This window comes from Myxine glutinosa, chromosome 4 (assembly GCF_964187855.1).
Source record: "Myxine glutinosa chromosome 4, kmMyxGlut1.1, whole genome shotgun sequence".
NCBI lineage: Eukaryota > Metazoa > Chordata > Myxini > Myxiniformes > Myxinidae > Myxine > Myxine glutinosa.
Genome location: NC_136264.1, coordinates 76277036 through 76302132, shown reverse-complemented (window position 1 = coordinate 76302132; position 25097 = coordinate 76277036). Strand labels below are relative to the sequence as shown.

The window sequence follows — 25097 nt, the reverse complement described above, 5'->3', positions numbered from 1 at the left end:
ACTCACACCACCGATCAAACATGTTTTCTTTCACTCTGGCAAACTCCACATGGGTCTCACTCTCCCTCTTCCTGGCATTCCTGAATTTTTGCCTGTAAGCTTCCGGAACCAACTCATAGGCTTTGAGGATGTGCTTCTTCAGTACCTCATAATCTGCACATTGGTCCATTGGTAGCGCCGAATAAATCTCTTGAGCTTTCCCCACCAGCACACTTTGCACTAGTATGGTCCAGGCCTCCTCCGGCCAGTTTAATTGTCGAGCCACTTTCTCAAAGTGTGGAAAAAATTTCGCGACTTCCTTTTCACTGAACGGTGGAACCAGCCTCACATGTCTGCCCACATCCCAGGTTTTCTGGTTAGGTGTCGACCCCGTCAGCAAGGGTGGTGCCTCTCCCCGTTCTCTCATTAACTCCAGCTCCTTGAATTTAATTTCTTGCTGAAGCTCCATGTCACGTTCCTTTAATTCCCTTGCAGCTCTCCTCTCCTCTGCTTGTTTCTCTTCTCTCCTCTCTTCTGCTTTCCTTTCTTCTTCTTTTAACCTTTCCTGGAGTTCTCGTTCCACTCTCCTTTCCTCTGCTTGTTTCTCTTCTCTCCTCGCTTCTGCTTTCCTTTCTTCTTCTTTTAACCTTTCCTGGAGTTCTCGTTCCACTCTCCTTTCCTCTGCTTGTTTCTCTTCTCTCCTCTCTTCTGCTTTCCTTTCTTCTTCTTTTAACCTTTCCTGGAGTTCTCGTTCCACTCTCCTTTCCTCTGCTTGTTTCTCTTCTCTCCTCTCTTCTGCTTTCCTTTCCTCTTCTGATCTTTCCTTTTCTGCTTTCCTTTCTTCTTCTGCTCTTTCCTTTTCTGCTTTCCTTTCTTCTTCTGCTCTTTCCTTTTCTGCTTTCCTTTCTTCTTCTGCTCTTTCCTTTTCTGCTTTCCTTTCTTCTTCTGCTCTTTCCTTTTCTGCTTTCCTTTCTTCTTCTTTAATCCGTTCCTGGCTCCGTAATTGCAACTCCAGTTTCCGGAGCTCAACATCTTCTGGTTCTTCGGGTAGCCCCTCCCAGGCTAACTCGTCCCATGTTCCTAATCCCACCATAGATTGTATCACCGTGGCCTGCAACTCTGCCTTCCTCAAATTAGTTCGGACCTCCAAGTTAAAATGTTTGGCCAATTTCAAGAGGTCCGACTTTAGTAACGCTCGGAACTGTGCCTCACTCGGTGTTACCGCAAAGTTCTGTGCCACAAACGCCATGGTGACTATCGTTAACACCTGTTAACCTTCACCCAAGACTTTACCCCAATTTTCCCAAAAATTTTCCAATTACTACTTAATTAATAAATTTTAATTAATAAAAATATTATTTTATTATTTTATACAATTTTAGATCCCGGACGTAGACCCAATTGCGAATCCGCAAATCGTAATTTGGACGAGCCCCCAATTCTGTTACGTGGTCCCCTCGGTGACTACCTGGTCTCGGTGACCCCCGGACTGTGAGAGGACCTTCGCCAGAAAGTAGTATTATATATGCGGTTATGCAACGCAATCCCTATGAATTCCACCCAAGAGAAACTGATGTTCAATGATATATTTCCAGGGTAAGGATATCATACAATTTCAAGGATACAATCACGGATATATTCCCCGAGCAATCAACAACAAACAACCATCAACAATTCCCAATCCACAATCAATTCCCTATATGATTAAGATGGTCATCTTATATATGTGTGTCCCCTTTCGGTACTCACGACCCCCTTTTGGTCTCTGCCCCTCACAATGTCTCTGGGCCCCTCCTGACCAAGATGATGGTCGGCGTCGCCGCACTCGGGCGGTTGAACGAACCCCGGGTGGACGTGTTTCCACCGGGCAGGTATCGTATCAGGCACCCCGGCTGCAGCCCCTCGTGGCCACGCGAAGCGGGTACGGTAAAGCAAGCCCAAAAGCCCCACGCCGCTTGCAACGCGTGTTAGGCCCCAACGTGCGACCCGTACGCGTCTTTTTAGATGGTGCCGCGAACGGTGCCAGACGCGGGGTCGATGCACGGCCCCACGTCAACTTGACGTCTCCACCGGGTAGGTACACGTCCCGGTAGCTCCTCTCGCCAGACGGGCTTCGGAACGCCGCTTTTCCACGCGGCGCAAGGTCGATCCCACCTTTCGTCGGAGCGGGGCGAGGAAGAAGAATCCTCGTCGCTTTTCTTCCTCGTGTCTTTTTTTCTTCCGTTTCCGGTCACTTCCGTTTCCGGACACTTTTCAGAAGGGCTCCTGACCCTCCAACCACAACAACCCTTAATCTACTACACATGGATAAGCAAAGACCTGAATGGTAATTCACATACATTCACATAAATATGTAACACTATAAGTTATGTTTCTTTCGTTAAAATTTCTCAGTTTTCAGAGGGGTACTGATTATATTGTTACGGGTCGCGGACAAGATGTTACTTTGGGCCGAGCGGATGGTCAACCGCGACCGTTACAGGATCCCCGATTAGCCCGACTCCCCCAACGTTGACCAATCGCGCCACAGGTATTCAATCGGGAAACCTCTAAAGCGACCGAATGTAAAGAGGAAGAGAGAAGACAGAGTACGGAGGAATAACAGGATTTATTAAACACACAAGCAAAGAGAAGGAGCGATCAAAGTTATTTACAAGCAATGGATGGAAGAAGCAGTCACACAGTGAATCGTTAGCTTATACTATTCAATTTACTTAACCCCAGGACAACGATCAGGACAGACGACGTTCACACTTACACGGGGGAAATTGCAGGCAGGAATGGCGGAGGTGGGTTGCTGGAGAGGGAGGCAGGGTCAGGTCCCTGCAACCGGCAGGGCTGGAGGTAGCAGCTCCCAATTCTTCGCGTTTTTGGCGGGAAAACCCTCGGTCGCGTCGACGCTGCTGATGCTGTGGACGTCACGCGCTGGCTCGGTCACACCTGCTCCTCTCCTTCTGGTGGAGCCGTCTCCCTCCTCTCAGCGCGTCTCTCCAAAGCTTGTTTCATCTACAAGTACCTCTCCTTTTTGGTTTGGAGCGTCTCTCATCTCTCATCTCACAGCTCACAGCTCATCTCTCCTCTCATCTCTCATGTCATCTCCCGAAGCAGTCCCTTCCAGTCGCTTTTATTACTCGGGTAGGAATCAAGCCGCCGGCTGCGAGGGCACGCCTACCGGGTCGCTCACCGCGGTGCTGATTGGCTGTTAGGGCTGTCCGATTCCCCCTTTGATCATGACGACGTGCCACGCCTGTGAGTTGGCGGCTCCTACCCCCCTCTTCTCCGAGTTTAGCACATGGGCAATGGCGGCTTGCGGGATTGAACACCACTCGCACCGCTTTTGAAAGGAACTTTGGAGAGCGGAGATGATTGGGGAAATTGAAAGGGGCCTACGCTTATTTCGTTTGATACAATGCAGAGTCAATCTAGTGGGAAACACAAAGTTAGCCTACATAGAATAAGGAAATAAGCTATTTAAAAAGATATATCGTGGCCTGTGTGTAAGTTTCATGGAATTAACTAGGGGGACGTCCTTCGACCTTATTTACTCTACGAGGGTCAGTTAAAACACCGCAAACCAGTTCTCACATTCTTTACACTTTCCAAATTCGTTACACTGCACCCTCCTTTCTTCAGGTCCGTCCGCGGGCCTACAAAACTTTAACTTAGTGTGACACGTAGGTGTAATTCCCTCTACTTTTAACCTGACCCTGAGTGTGACGATTTTAAAACACAAATAAGTATGTCCCCCTATTGCATTGCACCCTGTCTAACAGACTTAAGCCCACAGCTAACCGAATTACGGAATTGTTCTCAAACTATACATTTACGGTGGGGAGCATTATTTACAGTGACGCTATTTCTTATTTACAACGCAACCCAGGACCTGTGTTTTTTTTCTTTTTAGGGAACAAGAAAAAGAAATTCCTGTTGGGAGGGAGGAGACAGCACGCATTGCATCGATGCACCAGTACCAATACCACCAAAGCACCCAAAAGCACCACCAAGCACCAAAAGCACCACAAAAGCACCAAAAGCACCACTCGGTGCACAGTCACCACTGTTCATAATAAACACAACAAAACAACTGGTGGTGGTCTTCTCTTTCTCTGCTGGGCCGATGTTCTTCCCGACGTCTTCTGGCTTCATGCGGCCTACTTGGAAATAATAAAAAGCACAACTTGTGTTCATTTTTATTTAGGGCCTCAGGGGCCAACTAAGGGTGGTCCACCTGTTTGGCATAGGTGCCACCTTACCGAGGTCCGCAAGCAAGATTCCCTGGCCACTATGGCCGGTCTCCAACAGAGGTGCCCTGCCCCAGAACCTGGGGTCCATCAAGTGGTACTTGGCCGCAGAACAGCGGTCCATAAAGTGGTACATCAACGCAATGCATGCTGGTTCTGAGAATCTCGTGCGCACAATGGCCATCTCACGCACGCTCCCCTCGGCGCCCAATGGCGCACAGGTCCTCAAGTGGGAGACAAAAGGGGGGAAGACAAATGAGCGAGGGGTAAGGTCACAAGGGTACACGTCAATAAAGGCAATGCAGGGTGAAGTGCGTACGGAGAGCGAAGTGAGAAAAACTCGTCCCTACCGTACGTCAACCCCCTGTCACCTACACTACCCTTGCCCTTACCCCATATTTACAACAATTTACACCTTTACATATTCATCACTACGTCTCGTCTTCCCCATCTTTCCCTTCTACACCAAATTCGTCTCCAATCCCTCTACTTCAAAATTTGCCATCACCCAATTCATCATCAATCCTCATAAGGAGGAAGAGATGGAACATCAAGCACAATGTCACACCCACGTCATGATGCGTCTCACATTCCAAACATTTGCACAGTAAAAAATAATCAAAACATGGCATGGTGTGGAGTACCTGTCACCTCAGGTGAGTGGATGCAGATGGTGCGAGGAGACTCCAATCCTAACTATCCTCTGAATGACATTAACACACTTTACACTACCCGGGGTCTCTCCCTGCCAATCCATTGGCCAACTTACATTATGGGTTCTAAAAACCAATTCCCATTGACCAAACTGTGGTGCTTCTCAATTTGGGGTCTCACTCCCCCGATTCATCTCCCGGTGCCCTCGCACAATTTCTGGGCTGCGACATGTAGCTCTCCCAGCAGGTCTACCCACCTGCACACCTCCACCACTGCAGTTGCCACCCGAGCTTACCTAGCTCCTCACCCTACCCTATCTAGCTGGGGAAGGCCCCTCCTGGCTCTGTCACCCCACTCGGTGCCCTCTGGCACTGGGCTACCCGGGTCCGTCCTCCGGATCCTCGGGCCCCATCCACAACCACTCTACCGGCTCCCAGAGCCCACCTGCGGCCTCACCTGGCCGACATCCTCACAGTGGTGGAGTGCCCAAACCAACTACACCCACTAACAGGCTACACGCCCAGCCATTTCCACAACACTAATGCACCCATCCAATCACCATTCTTCCACCCGCACCACAGATGCCAATATCCAACCACAATTTACCTATACCCTCTACCTAACACTTACACTACCCGCCCCGGGTATTCGTGATGGGGGTCCACTCTTCCCCCCTTCACACCTTCGCACCATCCACTCCACTCCATTGTTTCCACCATACTCACTCCACGACCATCCATTCCAATACTCCATACCATTTATTCCATACACCTGTTGTTGCACACCTGTGCAATCATACCTGGTGCCACCTGCACCCTCCTTTCTTCCTGGACCATTTGGTCATCACAATACACATCACCATCACTCACTCATACACTGCTCCATCCACCTGTTCAGTTGCACACCTGTGCAATCACACCTGTTCCTCACACACAATCATTTACTCATACCATGCTCAATACACTTCTAGACACCTCCAACACTCACACGGCATCATCTGAACTACCTGTTACCCTCTAGAAACTTGCGCTTCCCAGTCACCCCTTTAAACTATTGCGCTCCCACGTCATTATCATCCACACTAAACTACCTGCGTCCCCACTACAGGTATCCTTGTCACCAACTAATCTTAACGTCACCTAATGTCATCTTCGCTAGATCCCTACACACAATATCCTAACCCACCCGGGCTAGTTTTCACTGCCATCAACCCCATAAACCTAGTGCTCCTTTGCCCCCCTCGTTGTGAGGGATGACAGAGTTGCCATCCCACCACATCGGGGAGGTCCCACTAACAATTTTGCTCGTCCAAATTCCAACCAATTCAAAAATTTTCCATTTACTGCCAATTCTACTCACTATTATAAATTTTGTATCAAATCACTATCACTATCACCATCACCATCATCACAGTCCACTATATCCTAGCCTCGCTGCGTCGTGACATCATTAAACTCGGTTCGTAAAGCCGAGCAATGAATTCGGGTGGTTTGGTCACCTGCAGGTTGAATCCGTCCGGCTTTCGGTTCAAGGGAGGTGGTTTGGTTGGGCCGAGATTCCACGCACCATCTCGGCGCGGCACCTTGCGGTCCCGGGCCCGATGGCTCAATCTCTCTCGGTCGGAACCCCGTCCCCATGAGGGGGCACCGTTCCGCTCCCTCCCACTCGCCCTTGAACCGGACCGGTCGCCTGGCCCGACAAGGACCGGACTCGACCGTGCGGGGCGGGGCCAAGCCCGAATCGGCAACGACGCTTCGAAGAGAAGCGACGCAGCATCGATCCGCGCCGGGCCTCGCACCCAACAAAGCACACCGCGCCCCGAGTGCTCGCATTGGCTATCCGTCGCCCTAACCGCTAACCCGGTTACCGTCGATGCTTCACCTGCATGCTCACACGCATACGCTACCCCTTTCACCCTCACAAAACCCGGCGTTCCAACGCCGTCCGTACATTCCACCAACGCTCTCCCTGTTACACACCACACCTCTCGCGCACACTCTTGCGCACACCTCGGTCCACACCTCTCCTCCGTTACGTCCTCCGTAACACTCACCATGGGCGTGCACTCTGGCATCCACCCACTAACGCGCTCAGATGGGCTCTCCCACACTCGCGCCATGACCAACTCAGGTGTGCTTCCTCGCACACCCTCAACCATTCCAAGCGTGCATTCTCGCACCCGCTCCACCACCAACTCACTCCTCGTGTCACTCTCACCCTCGCACGTACACCCCGACGTGCATTCTCGCTCGCACTCGGTTTCACTCCCACACTTTATTACACACCCACTCGCCGATGCACACTTTTTCCTCCCACGCGTGCCATTTCCACTCACACGGGACCCTTCACCAATGCCCGGATGCCTCCTCGATCCCAAGCGCGCGAAAATTCTTTTGTCGCCAAGCATCCTTTTACAAAATCTCCCCGTACAATACACAGCACGTCTCACCTTCGGGGTTCTTCTTCCTCCCTGCACCAAAACCTGCAAACTTCCATTCGGGTTAAGCACAGCATCGTGATGTGAGCAGGGACTTTGCACATTTGCCATTTCTCCCTGCAATTCCCGGGCTACCTCCGTCATCTCTTCAATTTTAATTCCCAGCACTGCTTTTTCTTTATTCACCTCGACGACCGCTGGCTTTAATAAAACACCCTCTACCTCATCGGTCGCCGGCTTTTCCAAACCCCGTGTCGCGATTTCTACCCCCGTCATTGTACCCGCGCTTTCCTCCGCTTCGCTCAACCGGCGCTTCTCGACCCGCGTTACCTCCTCGTGCACCCCTGGGACCCTTTCGCCCACCATGCGATCCATTGTCTCCCCACATTTTTGCATGCGGTCACCCATTCTATCCCCAATCTTGCCGATTTGCTCCATTTTGCTTCCTAGCCTCTCAAATTTATTGTCTAGTCGCTCCCCCATTCTGTCCATAAGGGCCCCCATTTCTCCCATTTTGCCCCCCATTTCGCCCCCCAATCGCTCACTATCAGCCCTTGCTTCGTCCCTCATTGCCTTCATTTGCTCATTTTGAGTGTCCATCCAGTTCCCCATTTGTCCCATTTGGCCTTCCAATCGCTCACTATTCTTGTCCATAAGGGCCTTCATTTGTATCATAAAAAGATTCAAATCCACCGGTGGCGCTGCTGCGGTCGCGGGCGTGGCAAAATTTGGTGCCGCTACACCCACGTGCGCGAGGACGCCATTTTGTGCGCCTGATACTCCCTCAACCACATTGCCATTGCTCTCCTCCTCCCTTTCCTCCACATACATTTCCCCGAGGTCCTGGGGTACCCCTAACCCGTCTATCTCCCCTACCGACATCCGATCGCCTTGATTGTCCATGGCGCGATCTCAAAATTCGGGTTTTATAAAACAACAAAATTTCGGCAGCTCGTAATTTTGACCAAATTTTTTTCAACACGTTTTTAAAAATTTGGTTCGGGCCTCGTATCCCACTCCTGACACCAATTGTTACGGGTCGCGGACAAGATGTTACTTTGGGCCGAGCGGATGGTCAACCGTGACCGTTACAGGATCCCCGATTAGCCGGACTCCCCCAACGTTGACCAATCGCGCCACAGGTATTCAATCGGGAAACCTCTAAAGCGACCGAATGTAAAGAGGAAGAGAGAAGACAGAGTACGGAGGAATAACAGGATTTATTATACACACAAGCAAAAAGAAGGAGCGATCAAAGTTATTTACAAGCAATGGATGGAAGAAGCAGTCACACAGTGAATCGTTAGCTTATACTATTCAATTTACTTAACCCCAGGACAACGATCAGGACAGACGACGTTCACACTTACACGGGGGAAATTGCAGGCAGGAATGGCGGAGGTGGGTTGCTGGAGAGGGAGGCAGGGTCAGGTCCCTGCAACCGGCAGGGCTGGAGGTAGCAGCTCCCAATTCTTCGCGTTTTTGGCGGGAAAACCCTCGGTCGCGTCGACGCTGCTGATGCTGTGGACGTCACACGCTGGCTCGGTCACACCTGCTCCTCTCCTTCTGGTGGAGCCGTCTCCCTCCTCTCAGCGCGTCTCTCCAAAACTTGTTTCATCTCCAAGTACCTCTCCTTTTTGGTTTGGAGCGTCTCTCATCTCTCATCTCACAGCTCACAGCTCATCTCTCCTCTCATCTCTCATGTCATCTCCCGAAGCAGTCCCTTCCAGTCGCTTTTATTACTCGGGTAGGAATCAAGCCGCCGTCTGTGAGGGCACGCCTACCGGGTCGCTCACCGCGGTGCTGATTGGCTGTTAGGGCTGTCCGATTCCCCCTTTGATCATGACGACGTGCCACGCCTGTGAGTTGGCGGCTCCTACCCCCCTCTTCTCCGAGTTTAGCACATGGGCAATGGCGGCTTGCGGGATTGAACACCACTCGCACCACTTTTGAAAGGAACTTTGGAGAGTGGAGATGATTGGGGAAATTGAAAGGGGCCTACGCTTATTTCGTTTGATACAATACAATGCAGAGTCAATCTAGTGGGAAACACATATTTAGCCTACATAGAATAAGGAAATAAGCTATTTAAAAAGATATATCGTGGCCTGTGTGTAAGTTTCATGGAATTAACTAGGGGGACGTCCTTCGACCTTATTTACTCTACGAGGGTCAGTTAAAACACAGCAAACCAGTTCTCACATTCTTTACACTTTCCAAATTCGTTACAATATTTAAGCATGTTCCTTTTTTAATTTTTGTCATATAATTATTTGCCCGAACTCAATTAAGATCAGTTTGTTACTTTTTTTCTTTTTTTTTGCAGTGTGTCGAGCAAAAAAAGGAAGTGGTTGGAGGATTACGTGCGGTACGGGTTCACGTGTTTGACGGAACGGGACGGAAGTCAGCGTCCTGCATGCTTTGCTTTGCAATGTCAAGTTGAGCAACTCCAGCCGAGCACCAGCAAAACTACGGGAACACTTCAAAAAACTGCACGGGGAGGGGCAGTACAAAGACGCAACGCTGGATGAATTCAAATTGAAGAGAGTCCGATTCGATGGAAGTGCTACCTTGCCCACTCTCGGCTTCGTTCCAATTGACAAACCGATCTTCACCGCGTCGTATGAAGTTGCGTACCTGATCGCAAAGCAGGGCAAACCGCACACCGTTGGTGAGACACTCATCAAACCGGCCGCGTTGAAGATGGCCAACATCATGCTGGGAAAAGCTGCTGAAAACAAGTTGTCTCTCATTCCACTCTCAAATGACACCATCAGATGCAGAATCGACGACATGAGCGACCACATCCTCACCCAGGTAGTTGCAGATTTCGTTCCGAGCCCGACGAAATTCAGCCTTCAACTCGACGAGACCACCGACGTTTCGAAATTGAGCCAGCTCATCTTATTTGTGCGTTTTGTCAAAGAAGACGAGATCAAGGACGACTTTCTGTTCTGCAAGCCTCTCACAACAACGACGAAGGCAGCTGACGTGAAGAAGCTTGTGGACGACTTCTTCAGAAGCAACGGCCTCTCGTGGAACATGGTGTCTGCAGAGCTCCAGCCATGCTGGGATGCAACTCCGGTTTTGGAGCGCTGGTGAAGGCCTATGCACCACACATCATCGTCACGCACTGCGTCCTGCACAGACACGCGCTGGCATCAAAAACCCTGCCTCCAAAACTGGCCAATGTTCTGAAAATCGTCGTTGAAACTGTGATTTACGTGCGAAGCCGTGCTCTGAATCATCGCATCTTCAAAGAGATGTGCAATGAAATCGGCTCTGAATTTGAAGTCCTTCTCTACCACTCTAACGTTCGATGGTTGTCATGAGGGAAGGTAGTGAGCCGTGTTTTTGCCTTGCGTGTAGAATTAGCCCTGTTTTTGCGAGAACACCAGCATTGCCATGCAACACACTTCCAAGAGTCAGAGTTCATCCTCGCCTTGGCGTACTTGGCTGACATCTTCGACGCACTCAATCATCTCAATTGCCAGATGCAGGGCGGTGGAGTGAATGTCATCGAATCTGAAGAAAAGCTGAGTGCTTTCCGAAAGAAGTTACCGTTGTGGAGGCGGCGAACAGAGACCGACAACTTCGCGAAATTTTCGCTACTGGACGAGTGCGTGAGCGGGATCGAAGATGAGTCTGAAGTTGGAGGCACTGCTGTACCGGGGGAGCTGAAGCAAGCGATTGCCACGCACTTGGATGAACTGGGAAAGTCATTCGACGGCTACTTCCCTGACCAAGAGCAATACCCAGCATGGGTGCGGCAGCCGTTTACTTTCGACGTTGCAACGGCAGATGTCAACGACCAATACCTCGACGACCTCATCGAACTTCAGCAGAGCCAGACTCAACAACAACCCTTCGGCACACCAATGCTCTGAACGTTTTGGTGCCGCCAAATGGAAGAGTATCCTCACATCACTAAAATTGCCCTTGAGATCCTGACGCGTTTAGTTACAACTTATCTCTGTGAGCATGCGTTTTCGAAACTGGTGGACATTAAAAGAAAGAAAATGAGCAGGCTTGTGTTACGGATTCGTCACTTCCATTGTGGTTCTCATCCACTGCAAACATTTTTGGTTGCATGTACTATTGTACACCGCACCTTTCCTATGCCATCTCCAGGCATTGCAAATCGTCATTGCTGGGCACCAAAGGGGGCTCGGCAGTGACGCACGCTGAAAGGGAGTACTCAGTTTTCACTCCAATCTCACCCCTCCCCTCCAAATCCTCCCCATCACCCATCCCTTTCAAATCTCCCCCCTTGCCCCTTCCCTCCCCTCCCTCCTAAACTCCCCCCACACCCCTCCCCTCCGAGACTCTCCCTCGCTCCTCCCCTCCTAGACTCCCCTCTCACCCCTCCTCCTCAAAGCATCCTCCCTGCTTCTTCCTCCTTCCAACTTTCACCTTCATCTCCCCAAACCTTCTGCCTTGCTCTTCCTCCTCCTCAAATAACACCTCACTGTGCCTCACCCAATCTCCATCAAACCTTTTGTCCGCCCCATTCTTCCCTTTCTCCAAGCTATTCTGAAATCTCTGACACACCTTCAACAGCTCTCCCTACCTCTTCCTCCTCTTCCACATCTTACCCTACCCGTCCCCCCCCCTGTTCTGGACCCGATGCTCCCCCTTCCTCTTCATTAACGGTATGGACCTCAAACATCCGGGGCCTTCGCTCAAACTTGACTGACCTCTCCATACAGGTTGCTTCTGACAAACCAGATGTGATCTGCTTTACAGAAACTTTCCTCCTTCATGATGTCTCTGATGCCTTGGTATCTCTCCCAGGTTACTCCCTCCTCCGGTATGATAGACCTGAGCCTCGTCCTGGAGGTAGGGTTGCTATCTTTATAAAAAAACTCTCTTCCTCACTCGCCCTCCACTGCCCTCTCTCCACCTCACCCCCAGGAATACCTTTGGCTACGGCTTCCCCTTCACTCCCACCTTTTGTTCATATGTGTGTTGTACCGTCCACCAATCAGCGATGACTCCATCTACATCTCACTGTCTGATAATATGGACCAACTTCTATCTTCCCATCCCAACTCTCTCTTCCTCATATGTGGTGATTTCAATTGTCACCATGCCAGTTGGCTGGGTGCGGGTACCTCTCTCACCAGCCATGGCTCTTCAGCAAAGGACTTCTGTGACTCACTGGGACTGACACAATCTGTCAATTTCCCGACCCGGATCTCAGTCAACGGAGCATCTTCTCTTCTGGATTTGGTTATGACAAACTTCCCTGAAAATGTCTGCTGCTCTTCTTCTGCTCCAATCGGCTCATCTGATCATGTGCTTGTCAAAGTGGACATCTCTCTGACCATTCTCAGAGAGTCTCCTCAGCTTCGACGAGGCTGGCATTTCACTCAGGCCAACTGGCACGGTCTTCAAGCAGCCATCAATCATCTGGACTGGTCTCCCATCTCTACCGCCTCTGACATCAACTCATCCTGGGAATTCTTTCAAAGTAAATTGCTCTCTCTCATGCACAGATTTATACCATCTCGTCTTCAGTTGTCATACCCTTCCTCCCGTCCATGGTACACGGAATCTTGTGGTGAGGCTGTTGCCCTGAAACAACTTGCTTTCGTCTCCTGGAAAGCAAATCCAATGGAAGGAAATCTCATTTCCTTTCACAAAGCCCGAAACAAGTGTGTGTCCACCCTCAGGAGAGCCAGGAAACAATATCTCACCATTCTCAAGACCGAACTCTCTTATCTGTCTCCCTCTTCCAAATCCTGGTGGCGTCTGGTCAAATCTGTTTCTGGTGTTTGTTCCCCCTCCATCCCCTCCCTCACCTCAAACGGCTTAACGGCTGACTCCGCACGTGAAAAAGCTGAATGCCTCAACTCTGTGTTTGCCTCTAAATCTTGTGTCCCAAACCCATCCCTCTCTGTACCCACTGTACCCAGTCGTACCCAGCTGCTCCTGGACTCTGTGTCCTTTCCTCCTGACAAGGTGGAAAAGTTTCTGTCAACCCTCGACTCTGATTCTGCAACTGGTCCTGACGGCATCAGCCCACGGGTCCTAAAAGCATGTTCTTCTGCTCTTTCACTCCCTCTTTCTGTTCTCTTCACCCTCTCTTTTGCTCAAGGTCATCTGCCATCTGCTTGGAAATCAGCCAACATCACCGCTTTGCACAAAAAAGGTGCAAAAACAGATCCCAGCAACTACAGACCAATCAGCCTTCTCCCAATTATCAGCAAAGTCATGGAATCCATCATTGCTTCAGATATTAAATCTTTCCTCTTCTCCAATGGCTTGATCTCTGATCATCAATTTGGTTTCAGACCTGGTCACTCTACTCTGGACATGCTGCTTCTGCTTTCTCAACAATGGATGGAGGTCCTCAACGCCAAACAGGAAATTAGAGCTGTCTCCTTTGACATTTCACGTGCCTTCGATACGGTCTGGCACCCTGCTCTGCTCTCCAAACTCTCCTCCTTTGGTATCCATGGAAATCTCCATGCATGGCTGGCGGACTTCCTCTCTGGTCATAGTCAACGTGTGGCCCTGAATGGGTTTCTCTCATCTCCTCTTCCTGTTCAGGCTGGAGTTCCCCAAGGTAGTGTTCTGGGCCCTGTGCTTTTTCTGGTCTTCATCAATGATCTCTCTGACTCTCTTGAAAATCCTCTCTATCTCTTTGCTGACGACTCTACTCTCTGTCGCTCCATTCCTCATCCCTCAGATCGGCAGTCTGCAGCCTCCTCACTCTCTGCAGACCTGGACAAAATCACAGACTGGTCAAACAAGTGGAACATGTCTTTCAATCCTGACAAATCTCACACTCTTACAATGTCTCTCCGAAAGGACCGACTGGACAACCCTCCCATCCACTTTCTCAACAATCCTCTCCAAGAAGTTCTGTCGCTCAAGCTTTTGGGTCTCATTATCTGCCATGATCTTTCTTGGGAAAACCACATTTCCAAGCTGGCCTCCAAAGCCAGTCGCCGACTGGGCATCCTCCGTCGTGCGAAGTCCTTCCTTGGCACACCTGAGCTCCTCACCACATACAAGGCTTTCATCCGCAGCTCAATGGAATACTGTTCCCCCCTCTGGGCTGGTGCTCCTGCCTCACACCTTGCTCGGCTTCACGCTGTTGAGGCCAAAGCTTTCAGAATCATTGGAATCTCCTGCGATGTAGTCAACGCCGAGGGCCTTTCACTCACTCACCGCAGGCAGGTTGGTGGTCTTTCTGTCTTCTACCGACTCCTCTCCGGCCTTGCTCCCCCAGCTCTCTCTGTGCTCTGTCCCCCCAATATTCCTTCAGGTCGCACAAGATCTGCCTGCAACCCTCTTATGGTTAAACTGCCAAAGTCTAGGCTCTCTGCTCACCTTCACTCTTTCATTCCCCTTTTCTCCCGCCTCTGGAACAAACTCCCCCACTCCCTTCAATCCCACTCCTCCCTCCAGGTCTTTAAAACAGCTGTTCACCACCATCTCTTATCTTCCCCCATCGAAAAACTTGATCTTTTCTACCCCCGGTAATTCACCTCAGAGTCCTTGCAGTGTTCATATGTTTTAATTCTCTCCCACCTCCCCCCAAGTCCTCCCGATGTCCCTGCTCTCAAATGTTGTGTTTGTGTCTTTCCTCCTCTTCCCCCTCTCTTTTGTGTCCTTCCCCCTCTCTCCCCATCTTGTCTGCCGCTCCCCTTGTTTTTTGTTTTGTGTGTCGGTTTGTCTTTTTGTGTGATTAATGTTAGCTCTTTCACGAGCCTCGATCTTGTTTTCAAAAAAAAAAAAAAAAAAAAAAAAAATCAATTAATCGATTAATTATTTAATTATTCGATTAATGACTAAATTTTTTTTTTAGTTACAGATTCTGATGAAATGGTGGTGGTTTATGTGTTCTCTGACCGAATTGATTAATAATTTTATTTTTTTATGATTATTATTTCTTTATTTTCATTATTAATCATTTATTTATTTTCTTTCTCATTTGGCCAATATCTCAGGCACCTTTAGAGCTCGGAAGCTAATATTTGGACATGAGTGACCAAGTGATGTGGCTATCAAGGATATTTTTGATTTATTGATTAATCAATTAATCGATTAATTATTTAATTATTCGATTAATTACTAAAAAATACTTTTTTTCAGTGACAGATTCTGATGAAATGGTGGTGGTTTAAGTGTTCTGTGACCGAATTGATAATTAATTTAATTTTTTAATGATTGTTATTTATTTATTTTCATTATTGATCATTTATTTATTTTCTTTCTCATTTGGCCAATATCTGAGGCATCCTTTGAGCTGGGAAGCTAATATTTGGACATGACATTGACCAAGTGATGTGGCTATCAAGGATATTTTTGATTTATTGATTAATCATTTAATCGATTAATTATTTATTGATTAATCAATTAATTATTTAATTTTTTATTAATGACTTATTTAATTAGATTTCTAAAAGACACATCTTCGGATGAAGCACTAGTGGTTTAGTTATGCTATTAGCCAATTGATTAAGAAAATATTTTGTGATAATCTTTTATTGATTTTAATTATACAATTAATCAATCAATTAGTGTACACCTCTCCCTTCCAATGCAGCCTCTATGAGCTGCACTGCGGTATTGCCGGGCGCTGAAGACGCCCCGGCAATGCCGCGCTGCAGGATATTTAATTATTTGGCATGGGGGCGGTGTAATTTGAATGTATCTGTACTTGTTTGTTTTCTTCCTTGTTGTACACCGCACCTTTCCTATGCCATCTCCAGGCATTGCAAATCGTCATTGCTGGGCACCGAAGGGGGCTCGGCAGTGACGCACGCTGAAAGGGAGTACTCAGTTTTCACTCTGTTTGTTTGTTTGTTTGTTGTACACCGCACCTTTCCTATGCCATCTCCAGGCATTGGAAATCGTCATTGCTGGGCACCGAAGGGGGTTCGGCAGTGACGCACGCTGAAAGGGAGTACTCAGTTTTCACTCTGTTTGTTTGTTGTGCACCGCACCTTTCCTATGCCATCTCCAGGCATTGCAAATCGTCATTGCTGGGCACCGAAGGGGGCTCGGCAGTGACGCACGCTGATAGGGAGTACTCCGTTTTCACTCTGGTTGTTTGTTTGTTTGTTTACTTGTTTTCTTGTTTGTTTACTTGTTTTCTTGTTTGTTTACTTGTTTTCTTGTTTGTTTGTCCGGGCGGTATCTCAGCCATCCTTTGAGCAAGGAAGCTGAAATTTCGGCACAAGAGTGAGCATGTCCTTTGTCAAAAACTGTATTTTTTCTTTAGTGATTCATCAAATAATTGAGGAGTTATTTAATTATTAGCGATGAATTAAGTACTTATTTAATTAATTAAATTTCCTTTCTCTTCTGACCATTAACTCAGGCACCTTTTGAGTTAGGAAGCTGATATTTGGACATGCCAATGACCAGGTGATTTGGCTGCAAAAGCTATTTTTGATTTATTAATTAATCAATTAATCGATTAATTATTTAATTATTCGATTAATGACTAAAACATTTTTCTTTTATTTTTAAGTTACAGAATCTGATGAAATGGTGGTGGTTTACGTGTTCTCTGACCGAATTGATTAATAATTTAATTTTTTATGATTATTATTTATTTATTTTCATTATTAAGCATTTATTTATTTTCTTTCTCATTTGGCCAATATCTCAGGCACCTTTTGAGCTCAGAAGCTAATATTTGGACATGAGTGACCAAATGATGTGGCTTTCAAGGATATTTTTGATTTATTGATGAATCAATTAATCGATTAATTATTTAATTATTCGATTAATTACTTTAAAAAAAAAAATTCAGTTACAGATTCTGATGAAATGGTGGTGGTTTTTGTGTTCTGTGACCGAATTGATTAATAATTTAATTTTTTAATGATTATTATTTATTTATTTTCATTATTAATCATTTATTTATTTTCTTTCTCATTTGGCCAATATCTCAGGCACCTTTTGAGCTGGGAAGCTAATATTTGGACAAGACAGTGACCAAGTGATGTGGCTATCAAGGATATTTTTGATTTATTGATTAATCATTTAATCGATTAATTATTTATTGATTGATCGATTAATTATTTATTGATTAATCAATTAATTATTTAATTTTTTATTAACGACTTATTTAATTAAATTTCTAAAAGATACATCTTCGGATGAAGCACTAGTGGTTTAGTTATGCTATTAGCCAATTGATTAAGAAAATATTTTGTGATAATCTTTTATTGATTTTAATTATACAATTAATCAAACAATTAGTGTACACCTCTCCCTCCCAATGCAGCCTCTATGAGCTGCACTGCGGTATTGCCGCGCGCCGAAGGCGCCCCGGCAATGCCGCGCTGTAGGATATTTAATTATTTGGCATGGGGGCGGTGTACTTTGAATGTATCTGTACTTGTTTGTTTTCTTTCTTGTTGTACACCGCACCTTTCCTATGCCATCTACAGGCATTGCAAATCGTCATTGCTGGGCACCGAAGGGGGCTCGGCAGTGACGCACGCTGAAAGGGAGTACTCAGTTTTCACTCTGTTTGTTTGTTTGTTTGTTTGTTGTACACTGCACCTTTCCTATGCCATCTCCAGGCATTGGAAATCGTCATTGCTGGGCACCGAAGGGGGCTCGGCAGTGACGCACGCTGAAAGGGAGTACTCAGTTTTCACTCTGGTTGTTTGTTGTTTGTTTTCTTTCTTGTTTCTTTGTCCGGGCGATATCTCAGCCATCCTCTGAGCTAGGAAGCTGAAATTTCGGCATAGTAGTGAGCAAGTCCTTTGTCAGAAACGATATTTTTTGTTTTTTGATTAATCAATTAATTGAGGAGTTATTTAATTATTAGCGATTAATGAAATACTTATTTAATTAATCAAATTTCCTTTCTCTTCTGACCATTAACTCAGGCACCTTTTGAGTTAGGAAGCTGATATTTGGACATGCCAATGACCAGGTGATTTGGCTGCAAAGGCTATTTTTGATTTATTAATTAATCAATTAATCAATTAATCGACTAATTATTTAATTATTTGATTTATGACAAAAAAATTTTTTTTTTAAGTTACAGATTCTGATGAAATGGTAGTGGTTTATGTGTTCTCTGACCGAATTGATTAATAATTTAATTTTTTTATGATTATTATTTATTTATTTTCATTATTAATCATTTATTTTTCTTCTTTCTCATTTGGCCAATATCTCAGGCACCTTTTGAGCTGGGAAGCTAATATTTGGACATGACAGTGACCAAGTGATGTGGCTATCAAGGATATTTTTGATTTATTGATTAATCAATTAATCAATTAATCGATTAATTATTTAATTATTCGATTAAGTACTCAATTTGTTTTTTTTTCAGTTACAGATTCTGATGAAATGGTGGTGGTTTATGTGTTCTGTGACCGAATTGATTAATAATTTAATTTTTTAATGATTATTATTTATTTATTTTCATTATTAATCATTTCTTTATTTTCTTTCTCATCTGGCCAATATCTCAGGCACCTTTTGAGCTGCGAAGCTAATATTTGGACATGACAGTGACCAAGTGATGTGGCTATCAAGGATATTTTTGATTTATTGATTAATCAATTCATTATTTATTGATTAATTGATTAATTATTGATTAATCAATTAATTATTTAAGTTTTTGTTATTGACTTATTTAATTAAATTTCTAAAAGATACTTCTTCGGATGAAGCACTTGTGCTTTAGTTATGCTATTAGCCAATTGATTCAGAAAATATTTTCTGATAATCTTTTATTGATTTTAATTATACAATTAATCAATCAATTAGCGTACACCTCTCCCTCCCAATGCAGCCTTTATGAGGTGCATTGCGGTATTGCCGGGCGCCTTAGGCGCCCCGGCAATGCCGCGCTGTAGGATATTTAATTATTTGGCATGGGGGCGGTGTCCTTTGAATGTATCTGTACTTGTTATTGTTATCGTTTAAGTGAAATATAGATAACTGTTTTCAAAAGGTAAAAAAAGTTAGTGTTTCAAAAGAAACCAGAAACCGGATCGGGAACTGGACGAAGAAAAGAAGAAGAAGAGGAAGAAGCGGCGGAGTGAGTGATGTGGAGGAGAAGCCGAGCTGCTTTGAGGTCTTGAGCAAATGCTGGCGAACGGGGGTCACGAGTGAACTTTGGGTTTCCTGGGAAAGGGATTCCTGCGACAGAGTTGTTATCACTGTGACAGATAAACCTGCATGACAGGTTTTGCGGTTGATTCCGAAGAGAATCGTTGGAGTGCCGTTAAGCCTCGGGTACGGGGCATTGGCCATTTTGCCTCACACCCGATTTCACATCGCTCTAGGCTCTTCGCCTCCCTTCAACCATTTCACCGCATCTAGACCTTAACCTGGTGTGTGTGTAACGTGGATTTTGGAGTGGGAATTTGCGGTTCGCCGTTTGTGAGCCGTTGAACGTCCATACCCGAAGGTGTGATTTCCCAGTCGCCTCTCGAGGGTACCTTTGCCCATCTTTGGCAGTGTGACTGTCAACCGAACGGGATTCTGGTCTCAATACAACATCGTTCTGGCGATCACTGGAGCGTGGATCGACTTTGGTTTGAAGCTGGGACAGAGACATTGGGAATGTTCTTTTCGCTCACTTGGAGCACAGTGAGTTATATTGTACGAAACTGATGGTACCATCATAGGAATGATGTATTGGTTGTACAATTGATTAATATTGTTATTGTACTGTTATTCTTGTGTGACCTTAATACAATACTTGTTTGTTGGTAACAATTGGTGTGGTTTCACCATTGATCTTTGACACACAGAATAACACATCTTTCTGCCGTGACTCCTCTCGGTGCTCGGAGGTACACCGTGACCGGGGTTTGGGGAGGAGCACGTAACACTTGCATGCGAAAATGCTTTGAGGGTGGCCCTTGCCAAAACAAAACCACACATTTCCCAGATCGCCTCCCGAAAAGAACAAAAAACGCATGAAGATGCAATTCTTTTTAATTGTTTGGTCAAATTTGAAGGGTTCCGCGAGTGTTCGGTGGGTTTCGTTAGGGTTCCGCGCCTTTAAAAAGATTAAGAACCACTGGATGGTAACATGTTCTGTTAAATGTTCTGTTCAATGTTCTGTTAAAGCAGATCGTCCATCTGCCGTGTCGGGCCGTGGAATGCGGCGAAAGGTCCAGATATTTGAAAATATGCTTCTCTCCATTTGCCAGGATGTGCTTGTACCTGAAACAACTGTGCGCATTGCACATTGAGTTATCGTTCATGTGAATAACAAAGCTCAAAGTGACGCAGGAAACACAAACGGACCCCATCGTTTTCCGAACGCTGACGTTGATTTCTACCACGTCCGCTCCTTCACGCCCTCACGATAACAGGCGACGTGGCGAAGGGACGCTTTATTTGTGAAAGACTTAACTTTTTGGGTTTTCGTGTTACTTCTCATACTCTTGTTGGTGCGAAATGGCGGAGTCTGTTCCTGTTTCAGCAGAACTTTCAACTTCGGCCCCGTCTGTCAAGCGAGGGAAGAATAAACCTGGCGCTTCCAAGACCCCGAAGAAGACTGACGGCACCCTTTCGGAAAAGATTCTCAAGGTGGTGGGATCGAGCAAGGAGCGAAATGGTATGTCGCTTGTCGCCTTGAAAAAGGCCCTGGGGGCAGATGGCTACAATGTCCAACGGAATTCCGTTCGTATCAATTCGGCTGTGAAGAGGCTCGTTGCAAGTGGAAATCTTGTGCAGACCAAGGGAACGGGCGCTGCCGGCTCATTCAACTGAACAAGGAGAAGAGTGCCAAAGTGAAGAAGAGCACCAGTCCCAGACAAGTTGTGAAAAGCACAATCAAGTCTAAAGCGGCCAAGAAAGCGACCAAAAAGCCAGCAGTGAAGAAGGTGGTGCGGAAAGTTTCTCCGAAGAAACCGAAAATATTGTTACAGACACGACTTTGATGTTAAGGTGGGCCGAGCGGAATGGCCGTCGTGTCCGCACAAATTACCCGATTGTACTCGAACGTTGACGGAGCCGCGCTACGCTGGATCAATAAGGAAAAAGAAGACACCCGGCTGGATTATAATGACAGACACCAATGTTTCGATTCTCAATTATATTCGTACGGAAAAGGTTAGATTACAGGGGCTAGAGGTAAAGCACAGAAAGACAGGCACTTAGACACACTCTTATATTAACCCCGGACAGACGACAGGTAAACGGGACAACGGCTGACTCACACGGGGATTGATGGCGAGGAAAGGCAGATAGCGATGGCTCAAGGTGCACTCTTGGCTCAAAGCAGGGTACAGTCCGGTCCAAAGATGCGGGGAGGTCACAGCGCTCGGAGGGGACGTTCTTTCTCAGGCGGGTCTTTCTCTCTCAGCGATCGCAGGCAACGTTCTTTCTCAGGCGGGGCGCATCTGACTCAGCGCTCGCAGGTACCTCTTTCTCCAGCTGGGGGCGCATCTCTCTCAGCGCTCGCAGGTCCTTCTTTATCTTCAGCTGGGGGCGCATCTCACGTCACATCCGGCGCGGGGCCGCGTATATCCGGCGGGGAGTGACACGCCCTCGGCTCGTTAGCTCCGCCTCGTGGAATCGGCACGTTGCTTCTCATTGGGTGCGTGCGGGGGGGTTACCGGCTCCGCCCTTGACGAGGAGCTGACAAGGAGCCCCTTTGTGGTAACCCCGTGGAGCGCATGGTCTGGAGCGCGTTGTCTGGAGCGCGTTGTCTGGAGCGCATTGTCGATGGCGGCTAACCGAGCCGGTGGGAGGACGCACACTCCCCCCCGCGCAGCGCCGTGCCCCTCTGTTGTTGTAGACGGGGGAAGAAGATGGGAGGAGGTATGGGAAAGGTCCTAAACTCACTACTGGTGCCATATAATCACATTCTGGTGCAACGAAGAGTCATAATTAATGGAAACGAGGCCTTAACTGACATAGACTAAGAATAACTAGCAAGATGTCCGAAAGTTGTCTACGTGTGGTGCGGTGGACCTGGGCACGACATTTAATGGGGGAATAAGGGGAAGGTCGGCTCTACTGATTGTTGTTTACAGACAATGGGACTAGGGAATGGGGGATTGGGGATAGTTGGGGAGTATTGGGGAAAATAGGGGAATATTTACAAGCGGATATGGAGGCCAAATTCCATATTCGCAACAATATCTATCGCCGCCTCTTCGAAGCGATCCAGTAAGTCGCCTGCCAAGGTGAAGAAAAACCTGAAGAAGGTTCTGCCGAAGACCAAGGGAAAGACCAAGACGACGAAACCAAAGTTCAAACTTGCAACCAAGGGGTTGAAGAACAAGAAGGCGACGCTCAAAAATAAGTGAGAGGAAGGAAAGACGAGAGAGTCGAGGTGAAGTTTCTCTTGTTCCTCCTCGTCTCACTTGCCCAAAACCCACAACAGCTCTTTTCAGAGCCACCCACCTCGTTCACTTGAAAGGAGCTGATCCGATGGTTCATAAAATCACTGGTGGGGCTGGGACACTGCAAACAACAACTGGTGTGCATCCTACGTGCAGACATAATAGATATAACCTTTGTATGCAGTATTTGATGAAGTGGTTTGTGAAAGAGCTTTATAAACAAGAGCACGAGGTTCAAATTATTTGCAAGACCAACAAAAATGGTTCCAATTCATTCATAACTTATGTCAAACAATGACCAAAGAATGGCAAGTCACGTGACAACACGCAATGTTAAATATGCACCATTCAAGTGTGTCATCAGTCATCACGTCTACTACAATGACTTTGTATTTCACAAATTACTAATTTCTAAGATCACTTAGTAATTGAACCATTTGCCCCAATGTACAGGAAGAATGTCCGACCAAGAAATGAAACTTGCCCCATTTGACATTGACACAGGTCGTTGACCATCCCCGTTTACCTGTAAAACCCAGTGCCTCGTGTCTGGAAAAGCTCGTACATTGCACGATTCTTCGTCCTTCCTTTGAACTAAGTTTCCTCATTCGGAATCCAAATACAAAGTGCTCATAGTATTTATGAACCGTACAGTGGACTATGCATATACCTGCATCTCGTCAACGTATGAGCCCAACTAATTCAGACATGTCGATATTTCACTGAACCATCCTGAAGCCCCGTCCCGATCCACCCAGCACCCCCTGTCTCGTTCATCAAATCAATTCTCTGGGTCTTTATCTTTTCCCAGTCTTTGTTAAAAACAAAACAAAATGCTTCATAAAACGCGTCTGCGTCTCTTTCTGACACGTATACAATACACACACAAAAGGTCGTGAGAGGTGGCGAGTTCGGTCAATGGTCGATTACACTTTCAAGAAAGGTGTTGTGGCTCTGAAAAGAGCCGTTGGGTGGTGTGGTGCGGAAGGTGTGCACAAGACCTTGGACGAGCGGGTGAAGCTCACTCCCAGCGGGTACGTCGTGCCAGCTGGATCTGGATGTCCTTGTGCATGGGCACGATGGTGACACGTTTGCGTGAATCGCAAAGGTTCAAAAGGTCAAGGTTCAACGTTCAAAAGATTCTGTCTCATATGCAAATATATGGATCACAGAGAGTTTGGAGGCGGAATCCACAACCTGATGTTCAGTCATTGGATGGATAAAATGTGGGCGTGTATGATTCCTGATCCGACTTCACCCTTAAAACAACTCATTTCACACCATGACGTTCAGTCACGTTGAGGTTATTGAGATATTGGTTCTTCTCTACAAATCATGTCGGGACGTGGTAAAGGTGGAGGCGGTGGAAAGGCTCGTGCTAAGGCAAAGACGCGTTCTTCACGTGCTGGGCTGCAGTTTCCCGTGGGTCGTGTCCACAGACATCTTCGCAAAGGCAACTACGCCGAGCGCATCGGTGCCGGCGCTCCCGTCTATCTGGCGGCTGTGCTCGAGTACTTGTCTGCAGAGATCCTGGAGCTCGCCGGTAACGCTGCACGAGATAACAAGAAATCGCGCATCATCCCGCGTCATTTGCAGCTCGCCATCCGCAACGATGAGGAGCTGAACAAACTGCTGGGCGGGGTGACGATCGCGCAAGGTGGTGTGCTGCCGAACATCCAGGCCGTGCTGCTCCCCAAGAAAAGCCAGGGCAAGTAAACGGCTCCTCCGCCTCACACGAGTTCTTCAGCTCTCCCACAACGGCTCTTTTCAGAGCCACTCAAACCTTTCCGAAAGCAGCATCAGCGATACACGATCCGTGTTTTACACAAAACTCTGCTGTGTTGAAAAATCCTACACGGTTCTTTCTCGTTTCCTTTACATTTCAAAACCACATACAGAACTTTGAACTTGATGAATTTGCATTTATGCACAATTTTAACTTATGAATGCCCAATAATTATTAACTTTGCACTTACTCATGCATCTCGTCATCACAGAAACCCCAATCATTGTCCGTCTTGTACAGTAGGTTTATCGTATATTGACGACAGAGTTGCAGCACAGTATGATATAAAAGAGCAGGAGTGAGTGTTCAAGGGTGGAAACAGAAACAGAAAAGTAACAGAGCAAAAGGGGTTAGAGGTGTGGGGTGGGGGGGGGGGGGGGTGAGACTCACAATAACTTAGAAAAACAGGTGCTTGGGGTTATAAAAGGTACCTCTGCATTGGCATTTTCCAGTCTTTATTAACTGTTAAAATTTTGAACAAAAATTAATTCTGACATTTGCATTCACAAACAAGGGGATGTTTATGAGTTCTGGAAGCGCCAGTTTTATTATTGTCTCGTTTGAGAAACGAGGTCGAAAGTGCTGTCGTTAGGGGAACAATCTCCGCCATTTCACACCGAAAAGAGAAGGAATACGAGAATCCAAAATCAAGTGCAGTATTGTTCAAACAACGCGTCGTCTCGCCGCCGACGTTGTGACGG

The 25097-nt window shown here is 46.9% G+C and overlaps 1 protein-coding gene across 1 annotated transcript; it reads left to right on the top strand.

The window, feature by feature from the left end:
* Positions 1-23687: 23687 nt before the first annotated feature.
* Positions 23688-24734, top strand: LOC144891746 (late histone H2A.2.2-like). The gene has a single exon (XM_078775993.1). The coding sequence runs from the start codon at positions 23946-23948 to the stop codon at positions 24324-24326; it is 381 nt and encodes a 126-aa protein (XP_078632119.1). The 5' UTR covers positions 23688-23945; the 3' UTR covers positions 24327-24734.
* Positions 24735-25097: the final 363 nt, after the last annotated feature.

What these genes read in the sequence shown, in the direction of transcription:
- LOC144891746 (XM_078775993.1), top strand. Translation starts at nt 23,946, where the DNA reads ATGTCGGGACGTGGTAAAGGTGGAGGCGGTGGAAAGGCTCGTGCTAAG.